Raw genomic sequence first — 24,248 nt, 5'->3', positions numbered from 1 at the left:
CACTGCAGTATACACTCAGGACTGTCCCCCTGACACTGCAGTATTCCCTCAGCACTGACCCCCTGACACTGCAGTATACCCTCAGCACTGACCCCTGACACTGCAGTATACACTCAGCACTGTCCCCCTGACACTGCAGTATACACTCAGCACTGACCACTGACACTGCAGTATACCCTCAGCACTGTCCCCCTGTTACTGCAGTATACACTCAGCACTGTCCCCCTGACACTGCAGTATACCCTCAGCACTGACCCCTGACACTGCAGTATACACTCAGCACTGTCCCCCTGACACTGCAGTATACACTCAGCACTGTCCCCCTGACACTGCAGTATACACTCAGCACTGTCCCCCTGACACTGCAGTATACCCTCACCACTGACCCCCTGACACTGCAGTATACCCTCAGCACTGTCCCCCTGACACTGCAGTATACCCTCAGCACTGACCCCCTGACACTGCAGTATACACTCAGCACTGTCCCCCTGACACTGCAGTATACACTCAGCACTGTCCCCCTGACACTGCAGTATACACTCAGCACTGTCCCCCTGACACTGCAGTATACCCTCAGCACTGTCCCCCTGACACTGCAGTATACACTCAGCACTGTCCCCCTGACACTGCAGTACACCCTCAGCACGGACCCCCTGACACTGCAGTATACCATCAGCACTGTCCCCCTGACACTGCAGTATACTCTCAGCACTGTCCCCCTGACACTGCAGTACACCCTCAGCACTGACCCCCTGACACTGCAGTATACACTCAGCACTGTCCCCCTGACACTGCAGTATACACTCAGCACTGTCCCCCTGACACTGCAGTATACACTCAGCACTGACCCCCTGACACTGCAGTATACACTCAGCACTGACCCCCTGACACTGCAGTATACACTCAGCACTGTCCCCCTGACACTGCAGTATACCCTCAGCACTGACCCCCTGACACTGCAGTATACACTCAGCACTGTCCCCCTGACACTGCAGTATACACTCAGCACTGTCCCCCTGACACTGCAGTATACACTCAGCACTGTCCCCCTGACACTGCAGTATACACTCAGCACTGTCCCCCTGACACTGCAGTATACACTCAGCACTGTCCCCCTGACACTGCTTTATACACTCAGCACTGTCCCCCTGACACTGCAGTATACACTCAGCACTGACCCCCTGACACTGCAGTATACACTCAGCACTGTCCCCCTGACACTGCAGTATACCCTCAGCACTGTCCCCCTGACACTGCAGTATACACTCAGCACTGTCCCCCTGACACTGCAGTATACACTCAGCACTGACCCCCTGACACTGCAGTATACACTCAGCACTGTCCCCCTGACACTGCAGTATACACTCAGCACTGTCCCCCTGACACTGCAGTATACACTCAGCACTGACCCCCTGACACTTGCAGTATACACTCAGCACTGACCCCCTGACATTGCAGTATACACTCAGCACTGACCCCCTGACACTGCAATATACCCTCAGCACTGTCCCCCTGACACTGCAGTACACCCTCCGCACTGTCCCCCTGACACTGCAGTATACACTCAGCACTGTACCCCTGACACTGCAGTATACCCTCAGCACTGACCCCTGACACTGCAGTATACACTCAGCACTGTCCCCCTGACACTGCAGTATACACTCAGCACTGTCCCCCTGACACTGCAGTATACACTCAGCACTGACCCCCTGACACTGCAGTATACACTCAGCACTGACCCCCTGACACTGCAGTATACCCTCAGCACTGTCCCCCTGACACTGCAGTATACCCTCAGCACTGACCCCCTGACACTGCAGTATACACTCAGCACTGTCCCCCTGACACTGCAGTATACACTCAGCACTGACCCCCTGCCACTGCAGTATACACTCAGCACTGTCCCCCTGACACTGCAGTATACACTCAGCACTGTCCCCCTGACACTGCAGTATACACTCAGCACTGTCCCCCTGACACTGCAGTATACACTCAGCACTGACCCCCTGACACTGCAGTATACACTCAGCACTGTCCCCCTGACACTGCAGTATACCCTCAGCACTGTCCCCCTGACACTGCAGTATACACTCAGCACTGTCCCCCTGACACTGCAGTATACACTCAGCACTGACCCCCTGACACTGCAGTATACACTCAGCACTGTCCCCCTGACACTGCAGTATACACTCAGCACTGTCCCCCTGACACTGCAGTATACCCTCAGCACTGTCCCCCTGACACTGCAGTATACCCTCAGCACTGTCCCCTGACACTGCAGTATACACTCAGCACTGACCCCCTGACACTGCAGTATACACTCAGCACTGTCCCCCTGACAATGCAGTATACCCTCAGCACTGACCCCTGACACTGCAGTATACACTCAGCACTGTCCCCCTGACACTGCAGTATACACTCAGCACTGTCCCCCTGACACTGCAGTATACGCTCAGCACTGTCCCCCTGACAATGCAGTATACACTCAGCACTGTCCCCCTGACACTGCAGTATACACTCAGCACTGTCCCCCTGACACTGCAGTATACACTCAGCACTGTCCCCCTGACACTGCAGTATACACTCAGCACTGTCCCCCTGACACTGCTGTACACCCTCAGCACTGTCCCCCTGACAATGCAGTATACCCTCAGCACTGACCCCTGACACTGCAGTATACACTCAGCACTGTCCCGCTCACACTGCAGTATACACTCAGCACTGTCCCCCTGACACTGCAGTATACACTCAGCACTGACCCCCTGACACTGCAGTATACACTCAGCACTGTCCCCCTGACACTGCAGTATACACTCAGCACTGTCCCCCTGACACTGCAGTATACCCTCAGCACTGTCCCCCTGACACTGCAGTATACACTCAGCACTGACCCCCTGACACTGCAGTATACACTCAGCACTGTCCCCCTGACACTGCAGTATACACTCAGCACTGTCCCCCTGACACTGCAGTATACACTCAGCACTGTACCCCTGACACTGCAGTATACACTCAGCACTGACCCCCTGACACTGCAGTATACACTCAGCACTGACCCCCTGACACTGCAGTATACACTCAGCACTGTCCCCCTGACACTGCAGTATACACTCAGCACTGTCCCCCTGACACTGCAGTATACACTCAGCACTGACCCCCTGACACTGCAGTATACACTCAGCACTGTCCCCCTGACACTGCAGTATACACTCAGCACTGTCCCCCTGACACTGCAGTATACACTCAGCACTGTCCCCCTGACACTGCAGTATACACTCAGCACTGTCCCCCTGACACTGCAGTATACACTCAGCACTGTCCCCCTGACACTGCAGTATACACTCAGCACTGTCCCCCTGACACTGCAGTATACACTCAGCACTGTCCCCCTGACACTGCAGTATACACTCAGCACTGTCCCCCTGACACTGAAGTATACACTCAGCACTGTCCCCCTGACACTGCAGTATACCCTCAGCACTGTCCCCCTGACACTGCAGTATACCGTCAGCACTGTCCCCCTGACACTGCAGTATACACTCAGCACTGTCCCCCTGACACTGCAGTATACACTCAGCACTGTCCCCCTGACACTGCAGTATACACTCAGCACTGTCCCCCTGACACTGCAGTATACACTCAGCACTGTCCCCCTGACACTGCAGTATACCCTCAGCACTGTCCCCTGACACTGCAGTATACCCTCAGCACTGTCCCCCTGACACTGCAGTATACACTCAGCACTGTCCCCCTGACACTGCAGTATACACTCAGCACTGACCCCTGACACTGCAGTATACACTCAGCACCGTCCCCCTGACACTGCAGTATACACTCAGCACTGTCCCCCTGACACTGCAGTATACACTCAGCACTGTCCCCCTGACACTGCAGTATACAGTCAGCACTGTCCCCCTGACACTGCAGTATACCCTCAGCACTGTCCCCCTGACACTGCAGTATACACTCAGCACTGACCCCCTGACACTGCAGTATACTCTCAGCACTGTCCCCCTGACACTGCAGTATACCCTCAGCACTGTCCCCCTGACACTGCAGTATACCCTCAGCACTGTCCCCCTGACACTGCAGTATACACTCAGCACTGACCCCCTGACATTGCAGTATACACTCAGCACTGACCCCCTGACACTGCAATATACCCTCAGCACTGTCCCCCTGACACTGCAGTACACCCTCCGCACTGTCCCCCTGACACTGCAGTATACACTCAGCACTGTACCCCTGACACTGCAGTATACCCTCAGCACTGACCCCTGACACTGCAGTATACACTCAGCACTGTCCCCCTGACACTGCAGTATACACTCAGCACTGACCCCCTGACACTACAGTATACACTCAGCACTGTCCCCCTGACACTGCAGTATACACTCAGCACTGTCCCCCTGACACTGCAGTATACTCTCAGCACTGTCCCCCTGACACTGCAGTATACACTCAGCACTGTCCCACTGACACTGCAGTATACACTCAGCACTGTCCCCCTGACACTGCAGTATACTCTCAGCACTGACCCCTGACACTGCAGTATACTCTCAGCACTGTCCCCCTGACACTGCAGTATACACTCAGCACTGTCCCCCTGACACTGCAGTATACACTCAGCACTGACCCCCTGACACTGCAATATACCCTCAGCACTGTCCCCCTGACACTGCAATATACCCTCAGCACTGTCCCCCTGACACTGCAGTATACACTCAGCACTGTCCCTCTGACACTGCAGTATACACTCAGCACTGTCCCCCTGACACTGCAGTATACCCTCAGCACTGTCCCCCTGACACTGCAGTATACACTCAGCACTGTCCCCCTGACACTGCAGTATACACTCAGCACTGTCCCCCTGACACTGCAGTATACCCTCAGCACTGACCCCCTGACACTGCAGTATACACTCAGCACTGTCCCCCTGACACTGCAGTATACACTCAGCACTGTCCCCCTGACACTGCAGTATACACTCAGCACTGTCCCCCTGACACTGCAGTATACACTCAGGACTGTCCCCCTGACACTGCAGTATTCCCTCAGCACTGACCCCCTGACACTGCAGTATACCCTCAGCACTGACCCCTTACACTGCAGTATACACTCAGCACTGTCCCCCTGACACTGCAGTATACACTCAGCACTGACCACTGACACTGCAGTATACCCTCAGCACTGTCCCCCTGACACTGCAGTATACACTCAGCACTGTCCCCCTGACACTGCAGTATACACTCAGCACTGACCCCCTGACACTACAGTACACCCTCAGCACTGTCCCCCTGATACTGCAGTATACACTCAGCACTGTCCCCCTGACACTGCAGTATACCCTCAGCACTGACCCCTGACACTGCAGTATACACTCAGCACTGTCCCCCTGACACTGCAGTATACACTCAGCACTGTCCCCCTGACACTGCAGTATACACTCAGCACTGTCCCCCTGACACTGCAGTATACCCTCACCACTGACCCCCTGACACTGCAGTATACCCTCAGCACTGTCCCCCTGACACTGCAGTATACCCTCAGCACTGACCCCCTGACACTGCAGTATACACTCAGCACTGTCCCCCTGACACTGCAGTATACACTCAGCACTGTCCCCCTGACACTGCAGTATACACTCAGCACTGTCCCCCTGACACTGCAGTATACCCTCAGCACTGTCCCCCTGACACTGCAGTATACACTCAGCACTGTCCCCCTGACACTGCAGTACACCCTCAGCACGGACCCCCTGACACTGCAGTATACACTCAGCACTGTCCCCCTGACACTGCAGTATACTCTCAGCACTGTCCCCCTGACACTGCAGTACACCCTCAGCACTGACCCCCTGACACTGCAGTATACACTCAGCACTGTCCCCCTGACACTGCAGTATACACTCAGCACTGTCCCCCTGACACTGCAGTATACACTCAGCACTGACCCCCTGACACTGCAGTATACACTCAGCACTGACCCCCTGACACTGCAGTATACACTCAGCACTGTCCCCCTGACACTGCAGTATACCCTCAGCACTGACCCCCTGACACTGCAGTATACACTCAGCACTGTCCCCCTGACACTGCAGTATACACTCAGCACTGTCCCCCTGACACTGCAGTATACACTCAGCACTGTCCCCCTGACACTGCAGTATACACTCAGCACTGTCCCCCTGACACTGCAGTATACACTCAGCACTGTCCCCCTGACACTGCTTTATACACTCAGCACTGTCCCCCTGACACTGCAGTATACACTCAGCACTGACCCCCTGACACTGCAGTATACACTCAGCACTGTCCCCCTGACACTGCAGTATACCCTCAGCACTGTCCCCCTGACACTGCAGTATACACTCAGCACTGTCCCCCTGACACTGCAGTATACACTCAGCACTGACCCCCTGACACTGCAGTATACACTCAGCACTGTCCCCCTGACACTGCAGTATACACTCAGCACTGTCCCCCTGACACTGCAGTATACACTCAGCACTGACCCCCTGACACTGCAGTATACACTCAGCACTGTCCCCCTGACACTGCAGTATACACTCAGCACTGTCCCCCTGACACTGCAGTACACCCTCAGCACGGACCCCCTGACACTGCAGTATACACTCAGCACTGTCCCCCTGACACTGCAGTATACTCTCAGCACTGTCCCCCTGACACTGCAGTACACCCTCAGCACTGACCCCCTGACACTGCAGTATACACTCAGCACTGTCCCCCTGACACTGCAGTATACACTCAGCACTGTCCCCCTGACACTGCAGTATACACTCAGCACTGACCCCCTGACACTGCAGTATACACTCAGCACTGTCCCCCTGACACTGCAGTATACCCTCAGCACTGACCCCCTGACACTGCAGTATACACTCAGCACTGTCCCCCTGACACTGCAGTATACACTCAGCACTGTCCCCCTGACACTGCAGTATACACTCAGCACTGTCCCCCTGACACTGCAGTATACACTCAGCACTGTCCCCCTGACACTGCAGTATACACTCAGCACTGTCCCCCTGACACTGCTTTATACACTCAGCACTGTCCCCCTGACACTGCAGTATACACTCAGCACTGACCCCCTGACACTGCAGTATACACTCAGCACTGTCCCCCTGACACTGCAGTATACACTCAGCACTGTCCCCCTGACACTGCAGTATACACTCAGCACTGTCCCCCTGACACTGCAGTATACACTCAGCACTGACCCCCTGACACTGCAGTATACACTCAGCACTGTCCCCCTGACACTGCAGTATACACTCAGCACTGTCCCCCTGACACTGCAGTATACACTCAGCACTGACCCCCTGACACTGCAGTATACACTCAGCACTGTCCCCCTGACACTGCAGTATACACTCAGCACTGTCCCCCTGACACTGCAGTATACCCTCAGCACTGACCCCCTGACACTGCAGTATACACTCAGCACTGACCCCCTGACACTGCAGTATACCCTCAGCACTGTCCCCCTGACACTGCAGTATACCCTCAGCACTGACCCCCTGACACTGCAGTATACCCTCAGCACTGTCCCCTGACACTGCAGTATACACTCAGCACTGACCCCCTGACACTGCAGTATACACTCAGCACTGTCCCCCTGACACTGCAGTATACCCTCAGCACTGTCCCCCTGACACTGCAGTATACACTCAGCACTGTCCCCCTGACACTGCAGTATACACTCAGCACTGACCCCCTGACACTGCAGTATACACTCAGCACTGGCCCCCTGACACTGCAGTATACACTCAGCACTGTCCCCCTGACACTGCAGTATACCCTCAGCACTGTCCCCTGACACTGCAGTATACACTCAGCACTGTCCCCCTGACACTGCAGTATACACTCAGCACTGTCCCCCTGACACTGCAGTACACCCTCAGCACTGTCCCCCTGACAATGCAGTATACCCTCAGCACTGACCCCTGACACTGCAGTATACACTCAGCACTGTCCCCCTGACACTGCAGTATACACTCAGCACTGTCCCCCTGACACTGCAGTATACACTCAGCACTGTCCCCCTGACACTGCAGTATAAACTCAGCACTGTCCCCCTGACACTGCAGTACACCCTCAGCACTGTCCCCCTGACAATGCAGTATACCCTCAGCACTGACCCCTGACACTGCAGTATACACTCAGCACTGTCCCGCTGACACTGCAGTATACACTCAGCACTGTCCCCCTGACACTGCAGTATACACTCAGCACTGACCCCCTGACACTGCAGTATACACTCAGCACTGACCCCCTGACACTGCAGTATACACTCAGCACTGTCCCCCTGACACTGCAGTATACACTCAGCACTGTCCCCCTGACACTGCAGTATACCCTCAGCACTGTCCCCCTGACACTGCAGTATACACTCAGCACTGACCCCCTGACACTGCAGTATACACTCAGCACTGTCCCCCTGATACTGCAGTATACACTCAGCACTGTCCCCCTGACACTGCAGTATACACTCAGCACTGTACCCCTGACACTGCAGTATACACTCAGCACTGACCCCCTGACACTGCAGTATACACTCAGCACTGACCCCCTGACACTGCAGTATACACTCAGCACTGTCCCCCTGACACTGCAGTATACACTCAGCACTGACCCCCTGACACTGCAGTATACACTCAGCACTGACCCCCTGTCACTGCAGTATACACTCAGCACTGTCCCCCTGACACTGCAGTATACCCTCAGCACTGTCCCCCTGACACTGCAGTATACACTCAGCACTGTCCCCCTGACACTGCAGTATACCCTCAGCACTGTCCCCCTGACACTGCAGTATACACTCAGCACTGTCCCCCTGACACTGCAGTATACACTCAGCACTGTCCCCCTGACTCTGCAGTATACACTCAGCACTGTACCCCTGACACTGCAGTATACACTCAGCACTGACCCCCTGACACTGCAGTATACACTCAGCACTGTCCCCCTGACACTGCAGTATACACTCAGCACTGACCCCCTGACACTGCAGTATACACTCAGCACTGACCCCCTGTCACTGCAGTATACACTCAGCACTGTCCCCCTGACACTGCAGTATACCCTCAGCACTGTCCCCCTGACACTGCAGTATACACTCAGCACTGTCCCCCTGACACTGCAGTATACCCTCAGCACTGTCCCCCTGACACTGCAGTATACACTCAGCACTGTCCCCCTGACACTGCAGTATACACTCAGCACTGTCCCCCTGACTCTGCAGTATACCCTCAGCACTGTCCCCCTGACACTGCAGTATACTCTCAGCACTGTCCACCTGACACTGCAGTATACCCTCAGCACTGTCCCCCTGACACTGCAGTATACTCTCAGCACTGTCCCCCTGACACTGCAGTATACCCTCAGCACTGTCCCCCTGACACTGCAGTATACACTCAGCACTGACCCCCTGACACTGCAGTATACACTCAGCACTGTCCCCCTGACACTGCAGTATACACTCAGCACTGTCCCCCTGACACTGCAGTATACACTCAGCACTGTCCCCCTGACACTGCAGTATACACTCAGCACTGTCCCCCTGACACTGCAGTATACACTCAGCACTGTCCCCCTGACACTGAAGTATACACTCAGCACTGTCCCCCTGACACTGCAGTATACCCTCAGCACTGTCCCCCTGACACTGCAGTATACCGTCAGCACTGTCCCCCTGACACTGCAGTATACACTCAGCACTGTCCCCCTGACACTGCTGTATACACTCAGCACTGTCCCCCTGACACTGCAGTATACACTCAGCACTGTCCCCCTGACACTGCAGTATACACTCAGCACTGTCCCCCTGAGACTGCAGTATACACTCAGCACTGTCCCCCTGACACTGCAGTATACACTCAGCACTGTCCCCCTGACACTGCAGTATACCCTCAGCACTGTCCCCTGACACTGCAGTATACCCTCAGCACTGTCCCCCTGACACTGCAGTATACACTCAGCACTGTCCCCCTGACACTGCAGTATACACTCAGCACTGTCCCCCTGACACTGCAGTATACCCTCAGCACTGTCCCCCTGACACTGCAGTATACACTCAGCACTGTCCCCCTGACACTGCAGTATACACTCAGCACTGTCCCCCTGACACTGCAGTATACACTCAGCACTGTCCCCCTGACACTGCAGTATACACTCAGCACTGACCCCCTGACACTGCAGTACACCCTCAGCACTGTCCCCCTGACACTGCAGTATACACTCAGCACTGACCCCCTGACACTGCGGTATACCCTTGTACCCTTGTGGGGCTGGATGAACACAGCAGGCCAAGCAGCATCTCAGGAGCACAAAAGCTGACGTTTCGGGCCTCGACCCTTCATCAGAGAGGGGGATGGGGAGAGGGTTCCGGAAGAATTGGGGAGAGAGGGGGTGGCGGACCGAAGATGGAGAGAAAAGAAGATAGGTAGAGAGGAGAGTATAGGTGAGGAGGTAGGGAGGGGGATAGGTCAGTCCAGGGAGGACAAACATGTCAAGGAGGTGGGATGAGGTTAGTAGGTAGGAAATGGAGGTGCGGCTTGACGTGGGAGGAGGGGATAGGTGAGAGGGAGTACAGTTTAGGGAGGTGGGGACAAGCTGGGCTGGTTTTGGGATGCAGTGGGGGGAGGGGAGATATTCAAGCTTGTGAAGTCCACATTGATACCATTGGGCTGCAGGGTTCCCAGGCGGAATATGAGTTGCTGTTCCTGCAACCTTCAGGTGGCATGATTGTGGCACTGCAGGAGGCCCATGATGGACATGTCGGCTGAGGAATGGGAGGGGGAGTGGAAATAGTTCACGACTGGGAGGTGCAGTTGTTTATTGCGAACTGAGCGGAGGCGTTCTGCAAAGTGGTCCCAGATCTGCTCCCAGGATGAGGCATTCCACTTCCATACATCCCAGATGTCCTCGTTCTTCAAGTACTGCAACATCCCCCCACCCCGCCGCAGTGGTCAAGAACACCCTCGACTGTGTCTCCCGCATTTCCTGCAACTCATCCCTCACACCCCGCCCCTGCAATAACTGCCAAAAGAGAATCCCCCTCGTCCTCACACACCACCCCACCAACTTCCGGATCCAACGAATCAACCTCCGACACTTCCACCATCTAAAATCCAACCCCACCACCCAACATTTTTCCATCCCCACCCCTGTCTGCCTTCCGGAGAAACCTCTCTCTCCGTGACTCCCTTGTTCGCTCCACACTGCCCTCCAACCCCACCACACCCGGCACCTTCCCCTGCAACCGCAGGAAATGCTACACTTGCCCCCACACTGCCCCCCTCACCCCTATCCCAGGCCCCAAGATGACATTCCACATTAAGCAGAGGTTCACCTGCACATCTGCCAATGTGGTATACTGTATCCATTGTACCCGGTGTGGCTTCCTCTACACTTGGGGACCGCTTTGCAGAACACCTCCGCTCGGTTCGCAATAAACAACTGCACCTCCCAGTCGCAAACCATTTCCACTCCCCCTCCTATTCTTTAGACGACATGTCCATCATGGGCCTCCTGCAGTGCCACAATGATGCCACCCGAAGGTTGCAGGAACAGCAACTCATATTCCGCCTGGGAACCCTGCAGCCCAATGGCATTAATGTGGACTTCACCAGCTTCAAAATCTCCCCTTCCCCTGACTGCATCCCAAAACCAGCCCAGCTTGTCCCTGCCTCCCTAACCTGTCCTTCCTCTCACCTATCCCTTCCTCCCACCTCAAGTGGCACCTCCATTTCCTCCCTGCTAACCCCATCCCAGTTCCTTGACCTGTCTGTCCTCCCTGGACTGACCTATCCCCTCCCTACCTCCCCACCTATACTCTCCTCTCCAGCTATCTTCTTTTCTCTCCATCTTCGGTTCACCTCCCCCTCTCTCCCTATTTATTCCAGAACCCTCTCCCCATCCCCCTCTCTGATGAAGGGTCTAGGCCCTAAACATCAGCTTTTGTGCTCCTGGGATGCTGCTTGGCCTGCTGTGTTCATCCAGCTCCACACTTTATTATCTTTAGAGATAATAAAGACAGGTTTAGCTCTGCAGAGGGTGGTGCGTGTATGGAACAAACTGCTAGGGGAAGTAGTGGGGGCTGGTACGATTGCAACATTCAAAAGGCATCTGGATGGGCATATGAATAGGAAGGGTTTAAATGGGTCTGAGCCAAAAGCTGGCAAGTGGGACTAGATTAATTTAGGATATTTCGTTGGCATGGATGTGTTGGACTGAAGGGTCTGTTTCTGTACTCTGTGGCTCTATGACTCTATGTAACTGCCGCTCATGTCCTTGATGTTCCTTCATGCACAAGAGATCACAGTTTTAGGGTAAGGGACAGCAGACTTAAAACAGAGATGAGGAGGAATTATATCTCTCAAAGGACCATGAATCTGTGGAATTCATTCCCTCACAATGTGGTGGATGTTGGAATATTGACTACAATTAAGGCAGATGTTTAATTAGTAATCATAGAATCCCTACAATATGGAAACAGGCCCTTCAGCCCAACAAGTCCACACCAACCCTTGGAGCAGCCCTCCCAGACCCATAACCCACCTAAGCTACACCTCCCTGGGCACTATGGGCAATTTGGCCTGGCCAATCCACACATCTTTGGACTGTGGGAGGAAACCCATGCAGATATGGGGGAGAATGTGCAAACTCCACACAGACAGTCACCTGAGGGTGGAATCAAACCTGGATCCCTGCTGCTGTGAGGGAGCACTGCTAACCTCTGAGCCACCGTGCTGTCCCATATGATTTGAAGGGTAATGGACAGTGGGCAGGAAAGTGGAGTTGAGGCTAAGATGTGATCAGCCATGATCATATTAAATGGCAGTGCAGCTAGAGGGGCTGAATGGCCGAATCCTAATCCTAGCTCTGATGATATATTAGTTCCATCACTCTGTACCTGGTCAATGTTACTGTTTCTCATTGGAACACCACTTGACAACAAGAGATGAATTTAAACTCCACAGGATTGCAATGAAATGCCATAATCGCTGTCTCCTCGGCATCAGGTGACAATTTGGATCTGACAGCGAGGAGTCACTGTCATTTCTTACTCGAGCTTGATATCACATCCCATCTGTTTCCAATTGCCTTTCAGACAGCTTTCCTTTGATAGCGATGACTGGAAAAGGAAATTTTACAATCGATAAAAATAACATGATAGAATCTGGAGAAAGAAATTTTCGCTGTAAGTGAATTAATTTAAATCTCACGCTGCAGAAAACGTCACTTCACTTCTCTTTATCTAAATTGCTCTATTAAACTGAGCAGTTTCTGATCGTTTGCATTTTAGGCTAAAATTGTCCCCTTCATTTTAGCAGCTTGTCTCATTTCTCCCAGCAAACGAGCCTACAGGAAAGCAGCAGTTTCTTTTTATATTCATTTTGTGGGATGTGGGCATCGCTGGCTGGGCTCAGCATTTCTTGCCCATCCCTAGTTGCCCCTTGAGAAGGTGTTGGTGAGCTGCCTTCTTGAACCACTGCAGTCCACACACCGTGGGTTGACCTGCAATGCCATTAGGGAGGGAATTCCAGGATTTTGAGATTGTGCCTGTTGGAAGGCTTGGTCGTCTTTGGGAAGTCCACATGTTAAAAAGTCAACCAAGAAGTATCACAATGTCTGGAATTAAGTCAGACATAGAACAGAGGAACCGGCCTGAAATAGTCTGTCTTGTGTTCGTGCTCCACCAGACCATCCTCCCATCTTTCTGTACCTGAACTGATCATTGTAACCCTCAATTTCCTTCTCCCAAAAAGATCTTACCCTGACCGTAACCTCAATGCTATTCACTTCAGGCACATTCCACATTCAAACATCTTTAAGAGTGCCAAAAGTCTCATCAATGTTAACAGTAGTCTTGTTGAAGAAACCTTTCGCTCTTCATTTAAGATGTCTTTTGAAAACTAGCTCCCTTGGTTAAGATTTCAGCTACCTGTCCCAGTGCAGTCACGATGGGCTGAATAGCCTCTTTCTGTCCCCTAGCAATTCTGTGAATATCCTCCTGGTGTGATTCAGTGTCAAATTTAGCTCCTGTGAAATGCATTGTTAAATATTAGCACCTTTGGTGTGCTCTAAATGCAATCTCTTTGAAGGCCCTTCGAAGTGACTGATGCTGCAGAGCTTGCTGTTGACAGTTTATTTTCTAATCATCCAGCTTTCTCATTACCTGCACCAACTGTTCATGTGCGCCAAATCTGTCTGAATGGAGGTGATTAGACCGTGTGGCTCCTACAGCTTGCCACGGTGCAGCTCATATCTGGACACAGATATGCTTACTGCCTTTGTGTGTTAACATGCTTCACTTTTAGCCCTCAGCACTGGCTCAGATTAACGAATAAAATATCTTTGTCGTTGCGCAGCCTCTCCCTTGACAAGTCCTCTTCCAGGTCCCTCACCCTTCAGGGGAACTCAGAGGAAAGCTAGTCCCCAGAAGTGCGGTGTTCCCGGGGACTCATGAACCAAGCTCCCAGCTCTGGTGGATAGCTCCAGAACCATTCTGACTAGCAGTTCAGAGCACACCAGGAATATGTGCGAATGAAAGCAAAGTGACACTCTCTCCAGATCAACCAGTTCTCTTTCGGCAGTTCAGAACAGACCCTGATAGATAGTCATAGAGTCATGCAGCACAGAGGCAGAGCCTTCAGTCTAATTTTCCACGCTGACTAAGTCTCCCGAACTAAACCAGTCACATTTACCTGCATCTGGAACATATCTGTCTAAACCTTTCCTATTTATGTACCTGTCCAAATGTCTTTTAAATGTTCTAACTATACCTCTGGCAGTTTATTCCATATATGAACCACTCTCTGTGTAAAAAAGTGGGTCCCTTTTAAATTTTTTCCCTCTCACCCTAAAATTATGCCCTCTAGCTTTGAACACCCCCCTACCCTGGGGAGAAGACCTTTGCTACTCATCTTATCTATACCACTCATGATTTTATAAACCTCTATAAGGTCACCCCTCAGCCTCCTGTACTCCAGGGGAAAAAATCCCAGCCTATCCAGCCTCTCCTTATGACTCAAACCCTTCATTCTCAGCAATACCCTGGGAAACATTTTCTGAACTCTCTCCAATTTACTGATATCCTTCCTACAGCAGGGTGACCAGAACTATATACGGTACCCAAAAAGTAGACCAAAGTCTCAACTCCTGTACTCAACGGTCTGAGCAACGAAGGCAAGTGGCTAAACACCTTCCTAACCATCCTGTCTACCTGTGATGCAGCTTTCAAAAAACTATGTACGAGAACCCCTTAGTCTCTCTGTTCGGCAACGCTAGCATTAACAGTATAAATCCTGCTCTTGTTCATCTTACCAAAGTACAATACCTCTCATCTCATCGAATTACATGCCATCTGTCACTTCTCAGCCCAATGGCCCAATTGATCAAGATCCCTTTGTAATCTTAGATAAACTCCTTCACTATCGACTGTGCCACCCAATTTTGGTGTCACCCACAAACTCACTAACCATGCCTCCTAAATTCTCTTCCAAATCATTTAAATAAAGGACAAATAACAGTGGACTCAGCATCGATCCCTGTGGAACACTGCTGGTCACAGAACTCCGGTCTAAAAATAAACTCCTCCACTACCATCCTCTCTCTCTCGTACCATCAAGCCAATGTTGTATACGATACACTCGCTGTCCTTGGACCCCATGACATCTGACTTTGCTAACCAGCCTCCCATGTGGAACCTTGTCAAAGGCTTTACTAAATTCCTTATAGACGACAGCAACTGCTCTGCCTTCATCTATCTTTTATACCGATAAAAAACTCAAACAAGTGAGACACGATTTCCCACACCAAAAGCTATGCTGGCCGTTCCTAATCAGTTCTTGTCTCTCTAAATACAGTAATTCCTATGTCTCAGAATACCCTCTAAAACTTACCTACCGCTGTCAGACTCACTGGTCTATAGTTCCTTAACTTCTCCTTACAGCCTTTCTTAAAAAATGCCACAACTGTAGCCATGCTCCAGTTCTCAAGCACCTCACTCATGGTTATAGATGATACAAATATTTCTATTACAAGCCCCACAATTTCTTCCCTAACTTTCCATAATGTCCTGGGATATATTTGATCGGGTCCCAGAGATTTATCCATCTTTATGTGTTTTATAAGATATTCAGCACCTCCTCATCTGTAATGTGGACTGTTTTCAAAACATCAATATTTATTTTCCCGAATTCCCTAGCCTCCATGTCCTACTCCACGGTAAATACTGCTGCAAAATATTCGTTTAGGATCTCTCCCATCTGCTGGTTTCCATACATAAATGACCTTGTTGACCCTTAAGGGGTCCTCTTCACTCCCTAGTTGCTCTTTTGCTCTTAAATAATTTGTGGAATCTCCTTCATCTTATTTCCTACAACTATCTAATTTCCTCTTTTTGCCCTCCTGATTTCCCTCTTAAGAATGCTCCTACACCCGTTATACTCTTCAAGAGGTTCATTTGATCCCAGGTGCCCCTACCTAATAAATGCCTTCTTCTGATTCTTGACCAGAGCCTCAATACCTTTGTTCATCCATTGCTCCCTATTCTTATCAGCCTTACCCTTCACTCCAACAGGAACATAATGCCTCTGAACTCGCATTATCTCACCTTTGAAAGCCTCCCAATTGCGAGTCATCCCTTTACCCGTGATCAGTCTACTCCAATCAACTCTTCCAAATTCCTGTCTCATACTGTCAACATTTGCCTTGCTCCAGTTAAGAACTTTAACTTTTATATAAGACCAGTCTTTTTCCAAACTATTTTAAAGCTAATCGAATTATGATCACTGGACCCAAAGTGCTCCCCTACTAACATCTCAGACACTTGCCCTACCTTATTTCCCAAGAGCAGGTCAAATTTTGTTCCTTCTCTGGTAGGTATATCTATGTATTGATAAAGACAATTTTCTTAAACACATTTAACAAACTCCTCACCAGCTAAACCTTTAACACTATAGAAGTCCCAATCTGTGTATCAAAAACTAAAATCCCCTACAACTACCCCTACAATTCTTACAAGTAACTGAGATCTCCCAATGTACTTGTTCCTCAGTTTCCCGCTATTATTGGGGGAGAGGGGGTCTACATTACAAGGTCATCAACATGAGCTCTACCCATACAGCTTCTCTGGACAATCCCTCAGGAATATCCAGTCACAGCGCTGCAATAATATTCTCTCTCATCAAAAATGCCCCTCCTCCAACGCTCTTGCCTCCCTTTCTATCCTTCCAATAGCATCTAAACCCTGGAACACTGACCTGCCAGACCAAGCAAATCGCTCTGAATAGAACAGACACTGTGTCGTACAGTTATGTTGTTGGAAAGGACAGAATTTAAAAGGAATCAATAAAACTCAAAGTGGTGCTCAGAAGAAGAAAGGGTGATGTCAGAAAAGAATGTTTTCGCTCAGTGAGTAATTAGGGTCTGGAGTGCACTGCCTGAGAGTATGGTGGAGGTAGGGTTCGATGGAGGTGTTTTAGAGAGGCATTGGGTGGTTATTTGGATGGAAATGTGAGCAGAGATAGGGGTAAAAGGCAGGAGACTGTCACAAGGTAATGGTGCTTGTTTGAAGAGCCAGCGCAGCATGATGGGCCAAATGGGCTCCTGCACTGTAACAATTCTGTGATTCTGTGAACACTGAAGACAGGAATAGCAAGGGATTGGTTTGGTTAAAACCTCATCCTGCTGTTTCAGTGTTTCCAGACCCCACTAGACCCTTTAGAAGCACTGGAGAAGGAAGTCTCTGCCAACAGGACTGATGTGACAGGAGTGAGAGAGAGAGAGAGAGAGCCTATACACATGTATCTTTTTGGCATTTAGTGTGTCATGGAGTTGAGTCATACAGCATGGAAACAGAGTGTTTTTAACAAAAAAAATCATGGGATGTGGGCATCCCTAGCTGTGCCAGTATTTACTGCCCGTTCCTAGTTGCCCTTGAGGAGGTGATGGTGATGAGCTGCCATCTTGAACTGCTGCAGCCCATGTGTTGTAGATTGACCCACAATCCCCTTAGGGAGGGAATTCCTTGTAACTAAATGAGCAGTTAGTTTGCTACATTGGGGAAACCAAGCGGAGGCTTGGGAAGAAACACCTGCACATCTGCCAATGTGGTATACTGTATCCATTGTACCCGGGGTGGCTTCCTCTACATTGGGGAAACCAAGCGGAGGCTTGGGAAGAAACACCTGCACATCTGCCAATGTGGTATACTGTATCCATTGTACCCGGGGTGGCTTCCTCTACATTGGGGAAACCAAGTGGAGGCTTGGGAAGAAACACCTGCACATCTGCCAATGTGGTATACTGTATCCATTGTACCCGGGGTGGCTTCCTCTACATTGGGGAAACCAAGTGGAGGCTTGGGAAGAAACACCTGCACATCTGCCAATGTGGTATACTGTATCCATTGTACCCGGGGTGGCTTCCTCTACATTGGGGAAACCAAGTGGAGGCTTGGGAAGAAACACCTGCACATCTGCCAATGTGGTATACTGTATCCATTGTACCCGGGGTGGCTTCCTCTACATTGGGGAAACCAAGCGGAGGCTTGGGAAGAAACACCTGCACATCTGCCAATGTGGTATACTGTATCCATTGTACCCGGGGTGGCTTCCTCTACATTGGGGAAACCAAGTGGAGGCTTGGGAAGAAACACCTGCACATCTGCCAATGTGGTATACTGTATCCATTGTACCCGGGGTGGCTTCCTCTACATTGGGGAAACCAAGCGGAGGCTTGGGAAGAAACACCTGCACATCTGCCAATGTGGTATACTGTATCCATTGTACCTGGGGTGGCTTCCTCTACATTGGGGAAACCAAGTGGAGGCTTGGGAAGAAACACCTGCACATCTGCCAATGTGGTATACTGTATCCATTGTACCCGGGGTGGCTTCCTCTACATTGGGGAAACCAAGTGGAGGCTTGGGAAGAAACACCTGCACATCTGCCAATGTGGTATACTGTATCCATTGTACCCGGGGTGGCTTCCTCTACATTGGGGAAACCAAGTGGAGGCTTGGGAAGAAACACCTGCACATCTGCCAATGTGGTATACTGTATCCATTGTACCCGGGGTGGCTTCCTCTACATTGGGGAAACCAAGCGGAGGCTTGGGAAGAAACACAATGATGCCACCCGAAGGTTGCAGGAAGAGCAACTCATATTCCACTTGGGAACCCTGCAGCCCAATGGTATCAATGTGGACTTCACCAGCTTCAAAATCTCCCCTTCCCCCACCGCATCCCTAAACCAGCCCAGCTCTTCCCCTCCCCCCACTGCACCACACAACCAGCCCAGCTCTTCCCCTCCCCCCACTGCATCCCAAACCAGCCCAGCCTGTTCCCACCTCCCTAACCTGTTCTTCCTCTCACCCATCCCTTCCTCCCACCCTAAGCCGCACCTCCATTTCCTACCTACTAACCTCATCCCACCTCCTTGACCTGTCCGTCTTCCCTGGGCTGACCTATCCCCTCCCTACCTCCTCACCTATAACTCCTCTCCACCTATCTTCTTTTCTCTCCGTCTTCGGTCCACCTCCCCCTCTCTCCCTATTTATTCCAGTTCCCTCTCCCCATCCCCGTCTCTGATGAAGGGTCTAGGCCCGAAATTTCAGCTTTTGTGCTCCTGAGATGCTGCTGGGCCTGCTGTGTTCATCCAGCCTCACATTTTATTATATTAGTTAGTTTGCTATATCGGCTATTTAAAGTTATATTTATCTTTCCCACTTGAAATATCCTTTGCCTGTGAATTAAAGTTTGAAATAAATTAGCATTAGTTGGTTTTGTTGCAGTAAAAGATTTAAATCTAGTCCACTTGGGGATGGCACGGTGGCTCAGTGGTTAGCACTGATACTTCACAGCACCGGGGACTTGGGTTCGATTCCACCCTCAGGCCACTGTCTGTGTGGAGTTTGCACATTCTCCCGTGTCTGCGCGGATTTCTTCCTACAGCCCAAAGATGTGTAGGCTAGGTGGATTGGCGTGGCATACGCAGGGTTGCTGAAAAAGGTTGGGTCTAGATGGGATGTTGTTCAGAGGATTGGTGTGGAGTCCACGGGCTGAAGGGTCTGTTACCACACTGTATGGATTCTATGATCCCCTATAATTGTTTTCTTTCCATTAGCTTTGTGAGAATTCCTTTCTCTTCAAAATATTCAAAGCAATAGTAATAATATCTGTAAAGCCTCGTTAGTTAAAAAAGTGATGAATATTTTGACTCTAGCTCAATGGACATGAAACATACAGAATGACCAAAGTGTATTGTCATAATCTGACAAAAATCAGAGTGAGGAGATCAATACATAACTTTTATGCTTTTAAATAAATAGAAGTTGGTAACATTCCAGGGATATGATCCACTGTTGGATAAACTCTCTCTCACTACTTATTTCTTTCACACAACAATCTTTCTGAACTTGATTTCATCAGTACAACTGTGGTTAATTGTTATACCTTGCCAGGATGTGGCCTGGTATGGAGGGCGCTAGCTATGAAGAGAGATAGTAGGGACTGCAGATGCTGGAGAACCTGAGATAACAAGGTGTGGAGCTGGATGAACACAGCAGGCCAAGCAGCATCAGAGGAGCAGGAAAGCTGACACTTTGGGCCTAGACCCTTCTTCAGAAATGGGGGAGGGGAAGGGGGTTCTGACATAAGTAGGGAGAGAGGGGGAGACGGATAGAAGATGGATAATGGACAAGACAGGTGGAGGGGAGACAGACAGGTCAAAGAGGTGGGGATGGAGCCGGTAAAGGTGAGTGTAGATGGGGAGGTAGGGAGGAGATAGGTCAGTCCGGGGAGGACGGACAGGTCAAGGGGGAAGAAGAAGGTTAGTACGTAGGAGATGGGGTGGGGTTTGAGGTGGGAGGAGGGGGTGAGCTGGGCTCGTTTTGGGATGCAGTAGGGGGAGGGGAGATTTTCCCTCCCCACCCTTACCTGCCTTCCGGAGGGACCTCTCTCTCCGTGACCCCCTTGTCTGCTCCACACGCCCCTCCAGCCCCACCACACCCGGCACTTTTCCCTGCAACGGCAGCCACAGGAAGTGCTACAGGAACAGCAACTCATATTCCGCTTGGGAACCCTGCAGCCCAATGGTATCAATGTTGATTTCACAAGCTTCAAAATCTCCCCTTCCCCTACTGCATCCCAAAACCAGCCCAGCTCATCCCCGCCTCCCTAACCTGTTCTTCCTCTCACCTATCCCCTCCTCCCACCTCAAGCCCCACCCCATCTCCTACCAACGAATCTCATCCCTCCCCCTTGACGTGTCCATCCTCCCCGGACTGATCTATCTCCTCCCTACCTCCCCACCTACACTCGCCTCTACTGGCTCTAACCCCGCCCCTTTAACCTGTCTGTCCCCTCTCCACCTTCTCCTCTATCCACCTTCTATCCACCTCCCCTTCTGTCCCTATTTATTTCAGAACCCCCTTCCCCTCCCCCATTTCTGAAGAAGGATCTAGGCCTGAAACGTCAGCTTTCCTGCTCCTAAGATGCTGCTTGGCCTGCTGTGTTCATCCAGCTCTACACCTGGTTATCTTAGCTATGAAGAGAGGTTGAGTAGATTAGGATTATTTTCATTAGAAAGACGGAGATTGAGGGGGGACCTGATTGAGGTCTACAAAATCATGAGGGGTATAGACAGGGTGGATAGCAAAAAGCTTTTTCCCAGAGTGGGGGAACTCAATTACTAGGGGTCATGAGTTCAAGGTGAGATGGGAACCGTTTAGGGGAGATATGCGTGGAAAGTTCTTTACGCAGAGGGTGTTGCCAGCGGAGGTGGAAGAGGTGGGCACAATAGTGTCTTTTAAGATGTATTAGGACAGGTACGTGGATGGGCAGGGAGCAAATGGACACAGACCGTTAGAAAATAGATGACAGGTTAGACAGAGGATCTTGATTGGCGCAGGCTTGGAGGGCCGAAGGGCCTGTTCCTGTGCTGTAATTTTCTTTGTTGTTTGTTGTTTGATATTTTGTTCCTCAAATCCTTAAAACATACAATTCCATCTGCTGTTTATCTTCAGGGGGTTGAGCTGACGAGTATGATGGAATATTCTCCACATTTCTGGATGAGAGCAACTCTGAACCAACAAGAGAGAAAAACATACTTATCACCATCCTTACCAATCTGCCGGCTGCAGATGTATCTGCCCATGACAATAGCGGTAAGAGAGACCATCGCACAGACCTTGTGGAGACGAACTCCTGCCTTCACATTGAGAACAACCTCCATCATGTTGTGTGGCATTAAGACCGTGCCAAATAGGACAGACTTCGTACAGATCTAGCCATTCGAGACTGAGCTTCCATGAGGCGCTGTGGGCCATCAACAGCAGAACTGTACTCCAGCACAATCTGTAACCTCATGGCCCGGCATATCCCCCACTCAACCATTACCATCAAGCCAGGCAATCAACCCTGGTTCAATGGAGAGTGCAGGAGGGCAAGCCAGCCCATTGAGTCTGTGCCAACCTATCTACACTAATCCCACTTTCCAGCACTTCCCATAGCCATGAATGTTGTGACATTTCAACTTCTCATCTAACGTATGTTTTAAAGGTTGCAAGGTTCCCCACTTCTACTGCCCAGCCAGGCACTGCAGTCCAGATTCCCATCAATGTCTGGGTGAAAAGAATTTTCCCCAAGTTCCCTCTAAACCCTTCACCTTAAAATGGTGCCTCCTTGTTATTGCTTTCTATCCAGCCCGTCCACACCCCTCATAATTATTTACACCTCCACTAGATTACCCCTCAGCCCTCTCTCCTCAACCTGAGCTTATCCAACCTCTCTCTCTGTTGCTGAAATGTTGCAACCCAGGCCACACCCTGGCAAACCTCCTCTGCACCTTCACACTCCCCCCAGTACAATCACATCCCTCCTACAGGACTGCACACAGTACTCCAGCTGTGGCCAGACCCAAAGCTTGTATAGCTCCAACAAAACCTCGCTTCTCTTAAAATCAATGGCGTACCTGTTAAAGCCAAATATCTCACATGTCTCCTCATGCCCTATTGACCTGTGCTGCCACCTTCAGGGATCTGTGGACAAGCACTCCCAGATCCCTCTGTTCCTCTGAGCTTCCTAGTGTCCTGCCATTCATTCAGTACTTCCTTGTCTTGTTACTTGTTTCAAATTGCATCACTTCACATTTTTTGGGGTTAAATTCCGTCTGCTCGTGCAGCCAACCAGTCCACATCTTCCTGTCACCCAACAACTTCTTCACTATTAACTACCCAGCCAATCTTTACATCATCTTCAGGATTACCTCTCATCCCTCCCACATGCTCATCTGTATCAGTAAGAGACCCAGCACTGGTCCCTGTGGTACACCAATGGACATTGGCCTCCAGTCACATAAACAGCCTTTTACCACCGTCCTCTGTCTCCTAACATTCAGCCAGTTTCATATTCATTTTATAGATAGTAGGAACTGCAGATGCTGGAGAATCTGAGATAACAAAGTGTGGAGCTGGATGAACACAGCAGGCCAAGCAGCATCTCAGGAGCAGGAAGGCTGATGTTTCGGGCGTGGACCCTTCTTCAGAAAAGGATCTAGGCCCGAAACATCAGCCGCCCAGCTCCTAAGACGCTGCTTGGCCTGCTGTGTTCATCCAGCTCCACACTTTGTTATCTTTGTATTCATTTTGCCGAGTTACCCTGGATCCTATGTGCTTCTTTATCAGTGTTTGATGTGGGGCCTTGTCAAAATCTCCTCCAGTGAATTGTTTAATTGTCCACCACCATTCACCATTGGATGTGGCAGGGCTGCAGAGCTTAGATCTGATCCGTTGGTTGTGGGATCACTTGCAAGTAGTGTGCAAGTAATCGTGTCTGGTGGCTTCACCAGGTTGACATCTCCTCTTCAGGTCTGCCTGGTGCTGCTCTTGAGGGTCTCCTCTGTGTTGTATGATTCGATGAGGAGGTTTGCGAAAATATCCCCATCTTTAATGATGGGGAAGGTAACACGCCAGTGCAAAAGGCTGACACATTGGCAAGACACTTCAACCTCTAGCGCTGAGTCAATGATTTATTTTGGCTTCCTCTAGAAGTCCTGAGCATCACAGATACCAGTCTTCAGCCAATTCAATCATGTCACACGATATCAAGAAACTGTCAAAGGCATTGGATACTGCAAAGACCGCGGGCCCTGAGAACATTCCAGCAATAGTACTGAAGACTTGTGCTCCAGAACTTGCCGGTCCCCGAGCCAAGCTGTT

At 50.8% G+C, this 24,248-nt stretch overlaps 1 protein-coding gene across 1 annotated transcript in view; it reads right to left on the bottom strand.

Annotated features, from left to right (window-relative positions):
• Nucleotides 1–13,116, bottom strand: part of LOC132207049 (uncharacterized) — a 28,268-nt gene extending 15,152 nt beyond the window's left edge. Inside the window, exon 1 of the mRNA XM_059642243.1 lies at nt 12,937–13,116. Coding sequence (XP_059498226.1) covers nt 12,937–12,960 — 24 coding nt within the window. The 5' untranslated portion in view covers nt 12,961–13,116. The remainder of the gene's footprint in view (nt 1–12,936) is intronic.
• Nucleotides 13,117–24,248: the final 11,132 nt, after the last annotated feature.

Source organism: Stegostoma tigrinum, chromosome 2, assembly GCF_030684315.1.
Source record: "Stegostoma tigrinum isolate sSteTig4 chromosome 2, sSteTig4.hap1, whole genome shotgun sequence".
NCBI lineage: Eukaryota > Metazoa > Chordata > Chondrichthyes > Orectolobiformes > Stegostomatidae > Stegostoma > Stegostoma tigrinum.
The sequence above is the reverse complement of the archived record's forward strand: the minus strand, read 5'-3'. Positions and strand labels throughout refer to the sequence as shown.